Source organism: Sinohyriopsis cumingii, chromosome 9 (assembly GCF_028554795.1).
Source record: "Sinohyriopsis cumingii isolate HCF-2022 chromosome 9, ASM2855479v2, whole genome shotgun sequence".
NCBI classification, from domain to species: Eukaryota; Metazoa; Mollusca; class Bivalvia; order Unionida; family Unionidae; genus Sinohyriopsis; species Sinohyriopsis cumingii.
The window spans coordinates 7,048,182-7,066,054 of NC_142969.1; the positions used below are offsets into that span (position 1 = coordinate 7,048,182).

Sequence of the window (17,873 nt, forward strand, 5' to 3'; positions counted from 1 at the left end):
GTGTACTAACAGGTCATAGAAGCCATCACCAAAATGGAAGACGTTACTAGTGATCTCTGCTTATGTTGACAGTATTACCACAGTCCTGAAGATGTCAAGATATATTGGGTAGTAATGTACTACAGTAATGACTGGATTGATTTGGATCAAAGAGTGACTGGATCAAAATCAAATTCATAGCACTGTTTTATCACAGTAACATAATAGTCAGAATGATTTTTAAATATTTCTTAGCAATATTCAACAATTTCATAGCTCATTTTGACTTGGAAGCATGCAGTAAGAGATATGCTGTTTCAAGAGCATAGATTACCTTGTACATGTAACACACTTTTTTGAGATTACCATACATAGCAGTGGAAGTTATCTCCCTTATCCTGTTCACTCAGTGACATAAAGAAAAGGTGACAGCAGTGATGATTTGTATTCCCAGCTTCAACAGTGTTACTCAGGTCTATATGTCTGTCCAATAGTATTCCATTCTAGTTAATTTGCCAATTAGGTTACTAATTTTTATGTAGTTTGTTATTCTGTTTCACCTGAAAATTGTAATTTGGAGATACAATAATAAATAGATTGTGTAACATGAACAGTTGATGTTGACATAATATCCATCATGGCCAGTGCTTGTATTAAATAAAACAATTAAATAAAACAAAAACAATTAAATAAAGCAATCAAAACTGTTCAGTGGGTCACATTGGTTGATGATTTTTTTTTTTAGTTTTCAGTGTCATTGTTTTTAATAAGTTATCTGTTATTGTATAGAGTCTGGCAATTATTAAACTTGAGAGCTAAGTTACTTCTTCAGATGAAAGCCAGACGTCAGTTCTACATCTTCTGAACAATGAGATGGACATAAATCAACCTTATCTTTGACCAATATGGACATAAATCAGCCCTACCTTGACCAGTATCGACTTAAATCAGCCCTACCTTGACCAATATGGACATAAATCAGCCCTACCTTGACCAATATGGACATAAATCAGCCCTACTTTGACCAATATGGACATAAATCGGCCCTACCTTGACCAGTATGGACATAAATCATCCCTACCTTGACCAATATGGACACAAATCATCCCTACCTTGACCAATATGGACATAAATCAGTCTTATCTTTGACCAATATGGACATAAATGAGCCCTACCTTGACCAATATGGACATAATTCAGCCTTATCTTTGACCAATATGGACATAAATCAGGCCTAACTTGACCAGTATGGACATAAATCAGCCTTATCTTTGACCAATATGGACATAAATCAGGCCTAACTTGACCAGTATGGACATAAATCAGCCTTATCTTTGATCAATATGGACATAAATCAGGCCTAACTTGACCAGCATGGACATAAATCAGCCTTATCTTTGACCAATATGGACATAAATCAGCCCTACCATGACCAATATGGACATAATTAAGCCCTACCATGACCAATATGGACATAAATGAGCCCTACCCTGACCAATAAAATGGACATAATTTAGCCCTACCTTGACCAATAAAATGGACATAATTCAGCCCTATACTTGACCAATAAATGGACATAAATCAGCCCTACCCTTGACCAATAAAATGGACACAATTCAGCCCTAGGCTCGACATATAAAATGGACATGTTTTAGCCCTACCTTTGACCAACAATATGGACATAGTTCAGCCCTACCATTGGTACTAGAGTAAAAACAAAATCTTCCAAATTTAAAGAGAAGTTTTTTTTTTTATAGGCAAGTATTGTCTACATTTTAACCTTGAAAGGTTACAGTTAGCTTCAGTGTGGACACATATCTGTAATTGTTGATTCTATCCACAAGAGATCTGTCATTGCTGATTATGCACCAAGAGATCAATAATGTGTTATACACCTAGTGATATATCATGTGTTATACACCTAGAGATCTATCATGTGTTTTGTATCTTGAGATCTATCATGTGTTATGCACCAGTAGATCTATTTTGTATTATGGACCAAGAGATCTATCGTGTTATACACCTAGAGATCTATCATGTGCTATACACTCAACATCTATCACGTGTTTTGCACCTTGAGATCTATCATGTGTTATGCACCACTAGATCTTTTCTGTATTATGGACCAAGAGATCTATCATGTGTTATACACCTAGCGATCTATCAAGTGTTATACACCAAGAGATCTGTCATATGTTATACACCTAGAGATCTATCATGTGTTTTGTATCTTGAGATCTATCATGTGTTATGCACCAATAGATCTATTTTGTATTATGGACCAAGAGATATATCATGTATGATACGCCAAGCAATCTGTCATTACTTGCTCAGCACAAACAGATCTACTACTGGTTATGATATCATTCCTCGTTATACACCAACAGATCTCATTCCTCGTTATGCACCAACAGATCTCATTCCTTGTTATGCACCAACAGATCTCATTCCTCGTTATGCACCAACAGATCTCATTCCTCATTATGCACCAACAGATCTCATTCCTCGTTATGCACCAACAAATCTCATTCCTCATTATGCACCAACAGATCTCATTCCTCGTTACGCACCAACAGATCTCATTCCTTGTTATGCAACAACAAATCTCATTCCTCATTATGCACCAACAAATCTCATTCCTCATTATGCACCAACAAATCTCGTTCCTTGTTATGCACAATAGATCTGTCATCCTTTGTTATGAAAATGCAGATCTGCTGTCAAATAGTATGTACCAAAATATGTTACTGCTTTGTATGCACCAACAGGAGATTTACCATTTCATTTTATGCACATAGAGATATCATTAGTTGTTACTGCACCTACATGTATATCAGTAATTGTTATGCACAGGCAGTTATATACAGTCAGCTTTGTATAGGTTTTAATAGTAACATCAATAAATCAGCTAAGTATACAAACCTTTGCAATGCGTAGAGAACTACAAAACTGTAAAAGTAGGTGATGGGCACAGTATTACCTCATCTCTATGCGTTGTGTCTGTATGGTTTGAAGTTTTGAAGTTTGTGGAATTTTCATTCCACATATTTTGCCATGTATGAGGAATGTGCTGATTTATATATTTGAAGTCAGCACATGGAATCTTCCATTTGCAAATGGCTGAAGTGGGTCCCTCATAATATTATCAGCACATGGAATCTTCCATTTGGAAATGGCTGAAGTGGGTCCCTCAATATTATCAGCACATGGAATCTTCCATTTGCAAATGGCTGAAGTGGGTCCCTCATAATATTATCAGCACATGGAATCTTCCATTTGGAAATGGCTGAAGTGGGTCCCTCATAATATTATAAGCACATGGAATCTTCCATTTGCAAATGGCTGAAGTGGGTCCCTCATAATATTATCAGCACATGGAATCTTCCATTTGGAAATGGCTGAAGTGGGTCCCTCATAATATTATAAGCACATGGAATCTTCCATTTGGAAATGGCTGAAGTGGGTCCCTCATAATATTATCAGCACATGGAATCCTCCATTTGGAAATGGCTGAAGTGGGTCCCTCATAATATTATAAGCACATGGAATCTTCCATTTGGAAATGGGTGAAGTGGGTCCCTCATAATATTATCAGCACATGGAATCTTCCATTTGGAAATGGGTGAAGTGGGTCCCTCATAATATTATCAGCACATGGAATCTTCCATTTGGAAATGGCTGAAGTGGGGTGAGAAGATTCTTCATTTTAACATTATCAGCAAAGTGTGGGTTTTCAAAACATAATATAATCCTATGAACTATGTTCAACTGAGATTGCCAATCATTTCAAGATGGAATGGTTACTCATAATGGTCTGTGACAAGGTCATAAGGCTGGTTTATGGTTCTTGGCATACAACTTTATTTATAAATCTGATGAAACTGGTAACCAGATTTGACGTTTTCCCTTGTTGCTTGATGCATCTCTGAAACAATTATCACTTGGCTGGCACTGTAATTAGCAACTGTAGTTATAAAGGTCTAAAATATGAAGTGGTAAAAAATTATGACTATTGAACATTTTTTTAATATAAATATATGCACATCATCTCATCATTCTGTCCTTTCCCAGTAACTAGTTGTATGTCATAATGTCCATGTACAACTAGTTGTATGTCATTATGTCCATGTGCAACTTGTTGTATGTCATTATGTCCATGTACAACTTGTTGTATGTCATTATATCCCAGTAACTTGTTGTATGTCATTATGTCCATGTACAACTTGTTGTATGCCATTATGTCCCAGTAACTTGTTGTATGTCATTATGTCCATGTACAACTAGTTGTATGTCATTATGTCCATGTACAACTAGTTGTATGTCATTATGTCCATGTACAACTTGTTGTATGTCATTATGTCCATGTACAACTTGTTGTATGTCATTATGTCCATGTACAACTAGTTGTATGTCATTATGTCCATGTACAACTTGTTGTATGTCATACTGTCCATGTACAACTAGTTGTATGTCATTATGTCCATGTACAACTTGTTGTATGTCATACTGTCCATGTACAACTTGTTGTATGTCATTATGTTCATGTACAACTTGTATGTCATTATGTCCATGTACAACTTGTTGTATGTCATTATGTCCATGTACAACTTGTTGTATGTCATACTGTCCATGTACAACTTGTTGTATGTCATTATGTCCATGTACAACTTGTTGTATGTCATTATGTCCATGTACAACTTGTTGTATGTCATGCTGTCCATGTACAAACTTGTTGTATGTCATTATGTCCATGTACAACTAGTTGTATGTCATTATGTCCATGTACAACTTGTTGTATGTCATGCTGTACATGTACAAACCGGTTGCATTTCATGCTAGCCATTTACAACTTGTTGTATTTCATGCTGTCAATGTACAACTTGTATTTCATGCTGTCCATGTACAACTTGTTGTATTTGATGCTGTCCATTTACAACTTGTTGTATTTCATGCTGTCCATGTACAACTTGTTGTATTTCATGCCATCCATATACAGCTTGTTGTATTTTATGCTGTCTATGTACAACTTGTATTTCATGCTGTCCATGTACAACTTGTATTGTATGCTGTCCATGTACAACTTGTTGTATTTCATGCTGTCCATGTACAACTTGTTGTATTTCATGTTGTTGTATTTCATGCTGTCCATGTACAACTTGTTGTATTTGATGCTGTCCATGTACAACTTGTTGTATTTCATGCCATCCATATACAGCTTGTTGTAGTTCATGCTGTCTATGTACAACTTGTATTTCATGCTGTCCATGTACAACTTGTATTGTATGCTGTCCATGTACAACTTGTTGTATTTCATGCTGTCCATGTACAACTTGTTGTATTTCATGCTGTCCATGTACAACTTGTTGTATTTCATGCTGTCCATATACAGCTTGTTGTATTTCATGCTGTCCATGTACAACTTGTTGTATTTCATACTGTCCATGTACAACTTGTTGTATTTCATGCTGTCCATATACAGCTTGTTGTATTTCATGCTGTCCATGTACAACTTGTTGTATTTCATACTGTCCATGTACAACTTGTTGTATTTCATGCTGTCCATATACAGCTTGTTGTATTTCATGCTGCCCATATACAGATATGTTTAGCCATTCTTGGTAGGTCATTGAATGGAGTATATAATATGTGGCAGTCCTCCTCATTGTTGATCTGAACACTTGGGAGACAATGTATAGTTACTGGATCCATTTCCTCAGGATACAGCCTGAATTTGTATCAAACAGAAAGTGTCTTTTTAGCATCTGTATTGGAATGTGGAAATGTTAGTACAACTCTAACAAGATCACAAAGAAGTTTATATTGTTTCCTGTGCATGGATTGGTTCAGGTTGCGGACTAACGGCCATAACTTCTCCAAAATTGGTGTTTTCTTGGTTGAATTTTGGAAGATCTGACCTTGACCTAATAGGAATGGTACAATGCTTATTTAAACTTAAATCACTGAAATTCCTGCTTCCATCCATTACTGAGTTTCATCTGATATTCAGGCGCTGATTTTGGCGTTTTGTCATTGGGAGATAATTCATGCATATATATTGACAAATTTTAAATACCAATACCAAACCTGAATGTTTCATCCACCTGAGCTCTTTACAAATCCAACCATAATCCATTACTTGTTGTCACATATAGTATAAACCATCTCCACAAACTTCAAAGTTAAGCAGAATGTCCAAAACCAAACCAATCCTATTTAAAGAGTCAAAGTAATGTTAAATTATTTATACTTCTTGAGTTCTTTAATCAAATTATAATTCATTAGCATCTTTAATCCTTTCCAAATTACTACGGTTCATATAATTCAATGATTATAACGAGGCTACTGTTGTCTGAATTAGCAATTAAAGTTGTCTTGCTCAAAGGTTAAGTCAGTTCACAGTCATAATATCATGGGAACAGTCATGAGATCATGGAAACACAGTCATGAGATCATGGAAACACAGTCATGAGATGATGGGAACAGTCATGAGATCATGGGAATCCTTTACTGGAAATATATACTACATTTGAAGCAAGGTGTGAAAAAAAGAGAAAGAAAAATATCTTGTCCAGAATTTTTAATAATGATTTTTTTAAATACACATGATATTTCAATAAGTGATAGAAGACACTTCTCATCTCTTGAGGAAAACCCTCCTATATAGTAGTGAGTTACACCTGTATGAAAATATATGGGTTTAACTGTATGTCACAATCCCTGATAAAATATGAAAACTAAAAAGTAAAGTTATAAAAATAGAAGGTGAAAGTTGCAAACGAATCTTTAGAAAGATATATTTAATTAATAATATGCTTGACTTTCAATAATAGTGATGATTATGATGTTAATATTACCATGGTAACAATGAGATAGTTTGATACAATTTTAAAGGCTTAAGGTACAGCCAGGATAGCTCTTTCAAAACTTCCTTTCCCAAGGTTCATACTGGACTAAACTAATAGGACAAAGTAGAAAGGAAATGAATGAAATGATAGTAGAAAACTTAAAAATGTACGTAACAGTCACTTGTACGTGTCATTCTGCAAAATTCTGTGCCAGATAATAAAAAAGAAAAAAATGATCTTTGAACTTTGTAAAAGTATTTAAAAATTTGACAGCATGATTCAACAACATTGTGTTATGACTTTGTTTCTAAAAAAGATAGTAACCTCAATAATAAACGACAATTGAAATGGGTGACATCTATCAGGGTGCAAGTACAGGGCAAAATATAAATGTATCAGGCATAAATGTACAGGGCAAAATATAAATGTACAGGGCAAAATATAAAAGTACAGGGCAAAATATGAAATCAACTTATCTTTGCTGGCTTTATATACTTGCACAATGTAATAATTTTCTTCTTTTTTAGCTTAAAAGTTCTTGAAATTTTCCTTCCTGAAACTTAATGTGTGTAAACAGACACAAGATCAAAATGTTTAACAATATGAAATAATAAAATGCCGTGAAAAAAGGTTTGTAAGTTTCTTGAACAAATTGGAATTTATAGACTCTAGCAATCTTCTCAGTTCATATACAGGATAGTATTGTTGTAGAAACACATCACAATACAGAGGTTGCAATGTGGCTATGTACTGGGTTCCCAAAATTCTGATGACTCTTGCTGCACGTTTTATTATTCTTTTCAAAATTAAGGTGATGCCCAAATAATTGTGAAATTTAATATAAAAACATTCCAAGGAGAAATAAAAGTTTAAATTAAACATTAAGATATTGATATGTTTACTGTTCGTTATTAATAGCACTTGAAAATGTATCATTTTCAGTTCTGCATTTTGCTGTTGCTTTACTTTTCATATTCTCCATCCATGCTTGCTGTATGTACTCATGTATAAGTCAAATAATTTAGGAAAAAACAATAAAAGTCTGGGGTGGGTGGGGTGACTTGTCCATGGACCAAGGTCTAAACTTTAAAATTAAGCTTGTTTGTTGACTACCATAGTGGCTGTATAACTTGGGACACGAGAAAATAATTTTTTCTCTGTCCCGCTACTTATATGCATGTCAAAACAATATATTTTTGGTGTCCCATCCCTTTGCATGTGCATATTTTCTGATTTCTCCAACATGATAATTAATGAAGGTAAATAAAGACTTCATAATTGACGGGACTGTGTGAGTTTACCCAGAGACCAGGTTGTACTATAATGAATAGTGCTTACACAATACAAATCGTGCTTAGCGTCACTTAAAACCTTGTTTATTCCAAAACATTATTAAATGCCGATTTAGCTTTATTCACTGTTTATCACATTCTTCAAGATCTCATTTCAGCTAGACGTACATAGCTGTTTCAGTTATGTTTTACCCACGTGCTCATGAGTAGTTTTTTCAGTGAAACGAGCGATCCCTAAAGGAAGACAAGTTTGATTGTGGAAGGCACATAACCAACATCTATTTATATAACTGTGACATGTTTGTGAAAGTATGGTAATACTGAAGGCTAAAATTCTTAATATAGATCCACTAAGATCATCATAAATCTATTTTAGTTTTGTGTTTTTGCTAGCAAAATCATAATTTTCCACACTGGAAAGCTGGTGGTTTTGGCATCTCCATTCTTTATAATTAGCATTTTTGTCTTTTGTTTTCTGATAGCAATGCAGGGCAGTTAATCGTTAAATCCCTGAAACTGGCTTGGTTTATGAGGGAATTTTGACCGGTGGCTATACCAGTACTTTGATGTGGAATTGATTTTTACTCCATATTAATAAAAGATAATTGTAGCTGTGTAAAACAGGATGTAAGGTTGCCTACATCTAAGTGTAGCTGTGTAAAACAGGGTGTAAGGTTGCCTACATCTAACTGTAGCAGCTGCTGTGTAAAACAGGGTGTAAGGTTGCCTACACCTAACTGTGTAAGACAGAGTGTAAGGTTGCCTACACCTACCTGTGTAAAACAGGGTGTAAGGTTGCCTACATCTAAGTGTAGCTGTGTAAAACAGGTTGTAAGGTTGCCTACATCTAAGTGTAGCTGTGTAAATCAGGTTGTAAGGTTGCCTACATCTAAGTCTAGCTGTGTAAAACAGGGTGTAACGTTGCCTACATCTAAGTGTAGCTGTGTAAAACAGGGTCTAAGGTTGCCTACACTTAAGTGTAGCTGTGTAAAACAGGGTGTAAGGTTGCCTACATCTAAGCTGACTACAACTGAGCTTTTACAGAATTACAATAATTTCTGAAGCATTATTTCTGAAACTTGATGTATTTCAGAGGTATTATTTAGGGTTAGTGTAGTGCTATGATTCAAATCCATGGGATGTACCTCAGAGGGATGTACTTCATTCAGCACAACTTCCAACCTTCAATGTACATGCGGTTGTACCATTGTGTAACCTTCAATGTACATGCAGTTGTACCATTATGTAACCTTCAATGTACATGTGGTTGTTCCATTATGTAACCTTCAATGTACATGCAGTTGTACCATTATATCACCTTCAATGTACATGTGGTTGTACCATTACGTAACCTTCAATGTACATGTGGTTGTACCATTATGTAAATATGCTCACTAGCTGCATGTAAGCATTCAACCAAACCCTATTGTCCTTAATTGTTGTCACCCTGGGATCACACTTTAATGAGTTAGGTATTTAGAATTTCAAGGCAAAATAAAAATGCAGTTTCTGGTGCATTGATACAAAATTATAATGCAATAATGCATAAATGAACAATAATTAACTAGAGTCAAAAGGAGGAGGTACTGTTACAGCAGCAAGCGAATGATCAATTCTAGTCATTGTCTGATCAAATCATACACAAATCTGAATTAGGCAGAAACCATAAGAAAACAGGAACTTAAATTTATTGACTATTAAAACAAATTAACTTACAACATTTCAATGTAATAATCATATATGACAACACGGGAAGAATCTTTGCTAATATAATTTTTCCTAAAATTATTACATTTAGAACTTACTGCGTGTATCTTGTGATGTTGTCTCAGACTTGTGGATTGGCTTATGCATGGGTCAGGCACTTTTTAATGTTTATACCTATTCAGCTGAGGGAGGGTCAGCTTGCATGCAGATGAGCTTATGGACGAGTATATACAGTACTTGCTTTCTCCTAAACTTAATTTATCACAAAGATATTTTTCTTTCATTTAACTACTACAGACTTTCATCCCATTTCAGGATTATTTGTGACTCCACTGTTATTGAAACAAAATAAATATTGATGAACATAAAACAAACTTGCTACTTCAAAACTACATGACACTGAATTTATAGGCATTTTATGACAAGTTGTAAAGTTTTATTTGATCAAGCTCTATATTCATAAAAATTTTCAAACTGAATGTGCTCTCAATTCGCCTCTGTATGTTTTTGCTGATAATTATGAAAGCTATGAAAGAAAAAAGAACTGATTTGGTGAAGCACTCGTTTTGTAGTGAATATGTGCTAATGCACTTGAACCTGATGTTGCAGATACGATAGATTGCTTGGTGATGACAATAATAATAAAGAATAATCGTTATTCCTATCTTTCTTGTAACAGTATATGAAAAACCAAAAATAAATCATAAAAAAACAAAGTAAATACTATACAAATAAAATATAAAATAATATCTAAGCTGTCCATGAATTGCATCATTACAGATGGCTGTATATTTATGTCATGTTTTGCATCTATCACAATATAGAGACGGAGGTAAAATACATTATATTACCATAAATGTATTTATGATATTCCTTATATATATATACATTTATTATATGCTCATTTTTTCTCTGCTAACTTTACATTGATAGAATTGTGCAATATTATACTATACTGAACTCATGTGCAGATACACATATTGCATTCACGTGCATAAAGGAACTACATTCTATTGTAAACAATGGATGCAGACATCAGCATTTTTGATTTGTAAACAAATCATGTACACTCGCATAGTAGGTGCTTTACATTGTGGTTGTTTAAATTTGTTTCTGAATGAACTAAAGCAGATGTTTCATAAACTGCCACATACCAGCTGCTTTGGCATATTACACGTTAACTTTGCTGATACAATGTTTCGGATTTAGGCTAGCTATACAACAGATGCAAGAAAGGGTCCTTACAAATAACATACAAGTGACAAGTCATATATTGTCTTCTTTAGCTGGTGATAAGAATGTCAAAAATATATACTTACAGTTTTACATCCTGAATTTCCTCAAAATGTACTTTCTTATTTCTGCAAATCTGAATTACATGAGCCATGTCATAGGTTTTCAATCTTGATTACACATTAAAAAATTGTACTTTAATTTCGAATATAAGTGTAATTACATCCTCCTTACTGCACTCAAAATGAAATAAGAATTAAATTCCATAGTGTCTTTTTGATAATTGCAATTGAAAGACTTTATATTTTCCACAGATTATGATTTCAAACATTCAGTGACAGAAACAGAAACACATTTGCAGGTGTCAACATGCTTCTCCCTCGCTTCTTCAATCCGATGTATTTCATGTGGAATTGTCACATATAAATCCAGTCCATAATCACAAAATTTCGTAGAATTGAAGAAAAAAACTACAAAATCTATTCATTCCAGATCAAATGGAAAAGTTGTCGCAATGCGCATTCATTCACAATATGAACTAGACACGTCAATTTTAACTAGACACGCCATTTTCTTTCGAAAGTTATGTTGAACACGCGACTTAGTTCAAATTTATCTGGGCGGAGTTATGTGCGCAGTAATAATGTTGTGTAATGATGAATCTGTGGTTGTGTATTTAATTTGGAATACCGCATACATTCAGTTACTTTGTTTCTTGTAGTGTATTTTGCTAAAATAATTCAGCATTAGGTATAATAAAAAAATTAGCATATAATAAAAAGGTTACTGCATTTGTATGGGAAAATATGAACTTGTTTTGTTGGATGGATATACTGTACTCCCAAGGTTGTGCAATATTTCCATTTGAAAAAACTCATTCATATTTTCCCATACAAATGCAGTAACCTATATATATATACAGTGAGAGTCTTGAATTGTTCAGTCTTGTCTATAACCAGCAGATAATATGGCAGGAATTCTGTACTTAACTTTCACATAACAAAGATTAGAAGACATGCCTTCATGTTCATGTGAATCATTCTGATATTTGTGTGACATGGACAAAACATACACCCTGTCAAATTTTGTTTAATGTATACTGTTGACAAAATGGGTTTTAAAAGTGCCCTGGTTATGTGGATGAAATGGATTTTAAAAGTGCCCTGGTGGTGTGGATGAAATGGATTTTAAAAGTGTCCTGGTACTGTTGACCAAATGGATTTTAAGTGTCCTGAAGATTGTATACAACAATACACATCAATTGTACACCACAGAAAACAGAACCATAGTAGATCTATATAAAATTAAACAAATCATTATGTAACTTGGTATCTGAAGACATGAATTGCGCCAATGTAATAAATGTGACCATATTTTGATAAGGACAATACTGCATGCAATAGATAGTGCTTTTGATACATGCAATAGATAGTGCTATTGATACATGCAATATATAGTGCTATTGATACATGCAATATATAGTGTTATTGATACATGCAATAGAGATTGCTATTGATACATGCAATATATAGTGCTATTGATACATGCAATAGTTAGTGCTATTGATACATGCAATAGATTGTTATTGATACATGCAACAGATAGTGCTATTGATACATGCAATAGTGCTATTGATACATGCAATGGATAGTGCTACTGATACATGCAATAGATAGTGCTATTGATATATGCATGTAAAACACCTTATCAACATATGCAAATTATGTAATGCTGAACAAATCTGAATGATGACAATAATAATTATAAATAACATTTTCATGTCAATGTCAACAGCACTGTACATTTAAACAATAGACATGGCACTTTTCATGTCAAAGTCAGCAGTACTGTACAATCATGCAAATGACATCACTTTTCATGCCAAAGTCAACAGCACTGAACATCCATACAATTGATGGCATTCTTAACATCAAAGTCAACAGCACTACATTCATGCAATTGCCAGGGCACTTTTCACGTTAAAATCAGCAACACTATATATTTAAACAACTGACATGGCACTTTTAATGTTCAAGTCAGCAGTCCTGTACATTCACACATCTAAATGAGAACTTTTCATGTCAGAGACAGCAGCATTGTACATTCACATAGTAGAACACTTGTGAGTTTGTCAGAACAAACATATATTTACACAACTGACAGGGCACTTTTCATGTCATAGTCAGCAGCATTGTACATTCACACAACTGACAGGGCACTTTTCATGTCATAGTCAGCAGCATTGTACATTCACACAACTGACAGGGCACTTTTCATATCATAGTCAGCAGCATTGTACAACTACACAACTGACAGGGTACTTTTCATGGCATAGTCAGCAGCATTGTACATTCTCACAACTGACAGGGCACTTTTCATGTCATAGTCAGCAGCATTGGACATTCACATTACTGACAGGGTACTTTTCATGTCATCGTCAGCAGCATTGTACATTCACACAACTTACAGGGCACTTTTCATATCAAAGTTGACAGCAGTACAATTACACAGTTGATAAAAAATAGCATGGCCTGTCAGAAAAGATATACATTTACACAACTGACGGTGCAATTTTCATGTCATGTAATAAGAAATACAATGGCAAACAACAAACAAGAAATTTCTCATGTTCTGTCCAGGTCATATCAGCACCATACAGTCATATAAATGACAGGGCACTATCAGCAATACAATTCCAACAGCATACCTTTAAGAGTACATGTACAATAATTTGTCGAGATTTATAAAATTTGCAAGAACTCTCCTCCAGTACATAATAAAGCAGGGTACCATGAACAATTATGTACTGCCGAATACCATTGTATTTAAGAATGTACCAAGATATACCACAGTTGTATTAGCAACCAACAATTAAAATATCCTGGGGCAGGGCCTGACACCTTTATTTTAACTTCCTTCTGCTAGTAGTGGGAAAGTATCTTGCCTGATATTTATTAAAATAATAACATATTATATCAATAATATTTTTAAAAAAAAGTAATTGTTTTGAGATAAAGGCAAGATATTGATCAGACATGGCCAGTAAACGTAAAACACTTACTGAACAAATGAGAAAATATTTAGTGGACTTGAGAAATTACAGAAAGTTCAGTCAGAAAACAGGTGTTTCTAAAAATCATAGGATGATTTGCAGTCATACCAAAGAAAAAATATACTTAACTTATTCACATACTATTATATTTTGTTATATTAAATAATTAAAACATGATGTGTTATTTTAATATTTTTTTTTTTTTTAAACTGAAATTTTTTCTGAAAGTTGGATTTGGTCTGAATGTTTCACAACATTTCATTTGGCCATCCCATGTCAAAGATGCGATTAAAGGGTCATAACATATATTTGTAATATTCACTATTAATTTGTGACAGATACAACCATTTTGTTAAAATAAGACCTTTTTAAATCATTTTTTTGGTCACAAATGATGAAAACATGGTGTAAATATCATTAAAGATATAACAAGTTCCCTCAGGAATTTCTGTATATTCCATACTGATGGACACTACTGATGTACTGGTACAGTGAAAAAGTACTGTGGTACGTACCACCAGAAAAAGATACCATGGTAAATCAGTATACTGGTAATACTTTACACCTCTAGTATATAAATTGCTTATAGTCAATGGTTTCTTTCTGTATAGATAATCTTCAAGAGGTAGAGTTAAATGAATATTGCTTTTCCCTGCGGCACCGGATGAATAAGATTACTGGATGTATCAAAGTGGTGAGCTGGAGTATCAGAAGGAATATACTGACCTGAAATGAAATGGAAAAAGAAAATAAAGCATTTGTCATATTAAAGGTCTACCAGGGTTACAGCACTGTGAAATTCAGATGGGAGGATGGGACTTCAATAGGATACTAGTAATGAGTCCATGTGAGGATGGGACTTCAATAGGAAACTAGTAATGAGTCAATATGCCAAAGATACCTCGGTCAATAATGTGTCAATTATTAAATGGAAAAGCATTATATGAAATAGGGGCCATAACTCAGCATATTTTGCTGGAGAGCAGTAACAATCAAACCAGATCCATGTCTCCTTAATGTACAGTCTCGTTCCATAACATGTATATTTGCTTAATGTGCCTGCAGATCAGGGTCTATGTTGTTGGTTCTACTGATTACTCCCTAAAAGCTGCAGTGACCAAGATCTGCCATCACATTATGTGACAACAGATCTGGGTCTGTGCAGTTTGCAATTGGACTTGTCTTATAAGCAAGTAAATAAGGTATTTGGTTTCAATTCATGAAATGTTTCAAACGTTAGTGGGCAGAAACTACCAAGTCAAGTAGAGCCCATAACTGTCATACCTGCCATATTCTAAGATAGCGTTGGGGGTTTTTGAGGCTCAAAAATTGTGTTTTGAGGTTCCACAAGGGTTCATACATCTTATCAAAAACAAGCCATGTCATCCATTTGAGAATAAGCTATCCTTTCATCTAAAACTATAAAAAATGATTGGAAATTCAAATCTGAATAAAAACAATTAACCTTTTTTTCAAAGCATTTAATATACTTACAAAGAAGATATAATTGGTAGACTTGGTGTCGTTAAACATCAACACCATGCACATATACATGTGCAAACTCTCACATAATCACAACCACACTAATTTTAAATAATAAACGTACATCATGGATCTGTCTTCAAAATTCAAGTACGTGTTTAATCTGATGCAGTCTTTGTTGATTTCAGTAGTTCATTTTGGGTATTAAAAGTAATGCATCTGTCATTAGTGCTCACACATGACCGGATGGTACTGTTACCCAAGCATTCCTGCTGGATTCTCTGAGTGAATCCTGGTGAGAACAGAGTTGTTCATAACAACCATAATGTTAACATTGCCTGAACTGTATCTAATGCAGTCTGACCATGAGATATGCTTGTGTCTATAGAAACCTGAATATATGTCACACTTATAACACACCATTTGACTGGGAGGAAGGGGAGAATGTAATATTTTCAAGTTTATTGGGAGCCTTACAGCAGTAAAAAATGCCTAATACAGTATGGATATTAATGCTTTATCAAAACAGATTAACTGCAAACACGAGTATATTCTTATTACTGTCTTTCAATGAGGCTATTTGATGGCCAAAATCATACTCAAAAGTATGGATCAATTAATATTTAGTATTTTATCAAGATTATTATAATAAATAATAATAAAGAGAATAGTCAGTTTGGCATGTTGAATATGCTACATATAGGCAGTCCTCCTATTCTGATGGATGTTACATGCCTAATGTTGATATGATGTTTGCAATATGTCAAATAATTAAATGCTTAACTCTGCTGTTGTGGTTGACAAAGCAAAACATCCGTCAACCTGGAGTTCTGAAATTTATTTTTGCTGCACTTTGCTGATAGTGTAATGCTTCCAGAATCACACTTTAATGCTATTTCTGAAAACTGAAATAATCATGTATTGCGATTCATATAGGGACAAAAATCAGACTTCAAAATAATTTTTACTGCTGATCACAAATTTATTAAAGCTGGCATAAACACTGTCATTAATAAAGCTGGCCTAAACATTATCATTATTAAAGCTGGCCTAAACATTGTCATTATTAAAGCTGGCCTAAACATTGTCATTATTAAAGCTGGCCTAAACATTGTCATTATTAAAGCTGGCCTAAACATTATCATTATTAAAGCTGGCCTAAACATTATCATTATTAAAGCTGGCCTAAATATTGTCATTATTAAAGCTGGCCTAAACATTGTCATTATTAAAGCTGGCCTAAACATTGTCATTATTAAAGCTGGCCTAAACATTATCATTATTAAAGCTGGCCTAAACATTATCATATTAAAGCTGGCCTAAACATTGTCATTATTAAAGCTGGCCTAAACATTATCATTATTAAAGCTGGCCTAAACATTGTCATTATTAAAGCTGGCCTAAACATTATCATTATTAAAGCTGGCCTAAACATTATCATATTAAAGCTGGCCTAAACATTGTCATTATTAAAGCTGGCCTAAACATTATTATTATTAAAGCTGGGCTAAACATTATCATTACTAAAGCTGGCCTAAACACTGTCATTATTAAAGCTGGCCTAAACATTGTCATTATTAAAGCTGGCCTAAACATTATCATTATTAAAGCTGGCCTAAACATTATCATATTAAAGCTGACCTAAACATTGCCATTATTAAAGCTGGCTTAAACCTTGTCATTATTAAAGCTGGCCTAAACATTGTCATTATTAAAGCTGGCTAAAACATTGTCATTATTAAAGATGGCCTAAACACTGTCATTATTAATATTTAATTGCCCTATATGACTGGTATGCCTCGAGGATAGGTTTAGCTGAGCTTTAAGCAGAAATGTTTACTGCTCATGAACATACTACAGATCACAGTGGTCACGAAACATAGGGCTTATTATTGTTTGTGACAAAATTTGGGGCTATGATTCTTAAAAATGGTGTCCTTGTTGGTGGGTTTGGAAGTCCAAAATCATAGTTTTCGTGCAACACTGCATGTTATGGTAGGTATGAACTCTAAAAGATTACTTGAAAACTGTGAAAAAAGAACTTGCTGGTTACTCGTATTGTAAAGCCTCGCACCAAATTTTACTTCTTTTCATGAACTCTATCAAAAGTTACTGAATGGAAATGGAATGAAATTGAAAAGCAAAGATACAGATAAAAAAGGGTCCATAATTCAGTAAATTTTACAAGAAATGGCAAAACTGAACTTGACCTATGCTTGCTGATGTAAAGTATCACCGCAAATTTGATTTCAGTTCATTAAGTCATTCAAAAAAATATTTTCA

The 17,873-nt window shown here is 34.0% G+C and overlaps 1 protein-coding gene across 2 annotated transcripts in view; it reads right to left on the reverse strand.

The window, feature by feature from the left end:
- Positions 1–6,541: 6,541 nt before the first annotated feature.
- LOC149791222 (equilibrative nucleobase transporter 1-like) overlaps positions 6,542–17,873 on the reverse strand; it is a 55,927-nt gene continuing 44,595 nt past the window's right edge. Inside the window, exons 11-12 of one of the 2 annotated variants that reach the window (XR_016423324.1) lie at positions 8,890–14,834; positions 6,542–8,769 (exon numbers count right to left, since the gene is read on the reverse strand). Coding sequence is in view for 1 of the 2 variants with exons in the window: in XM_089969696.1 (XP_089825822.1) it covers positions 14,727–14,834 (108 nt within the window). In the remaining variant the exon portion in view is untranslated. Of the gene's footprint in view, positions 14,835–17,873 lie in introns of both variants that reach the window. The other variant, XM_089969696.1, reaches the window with a different exon arrangement.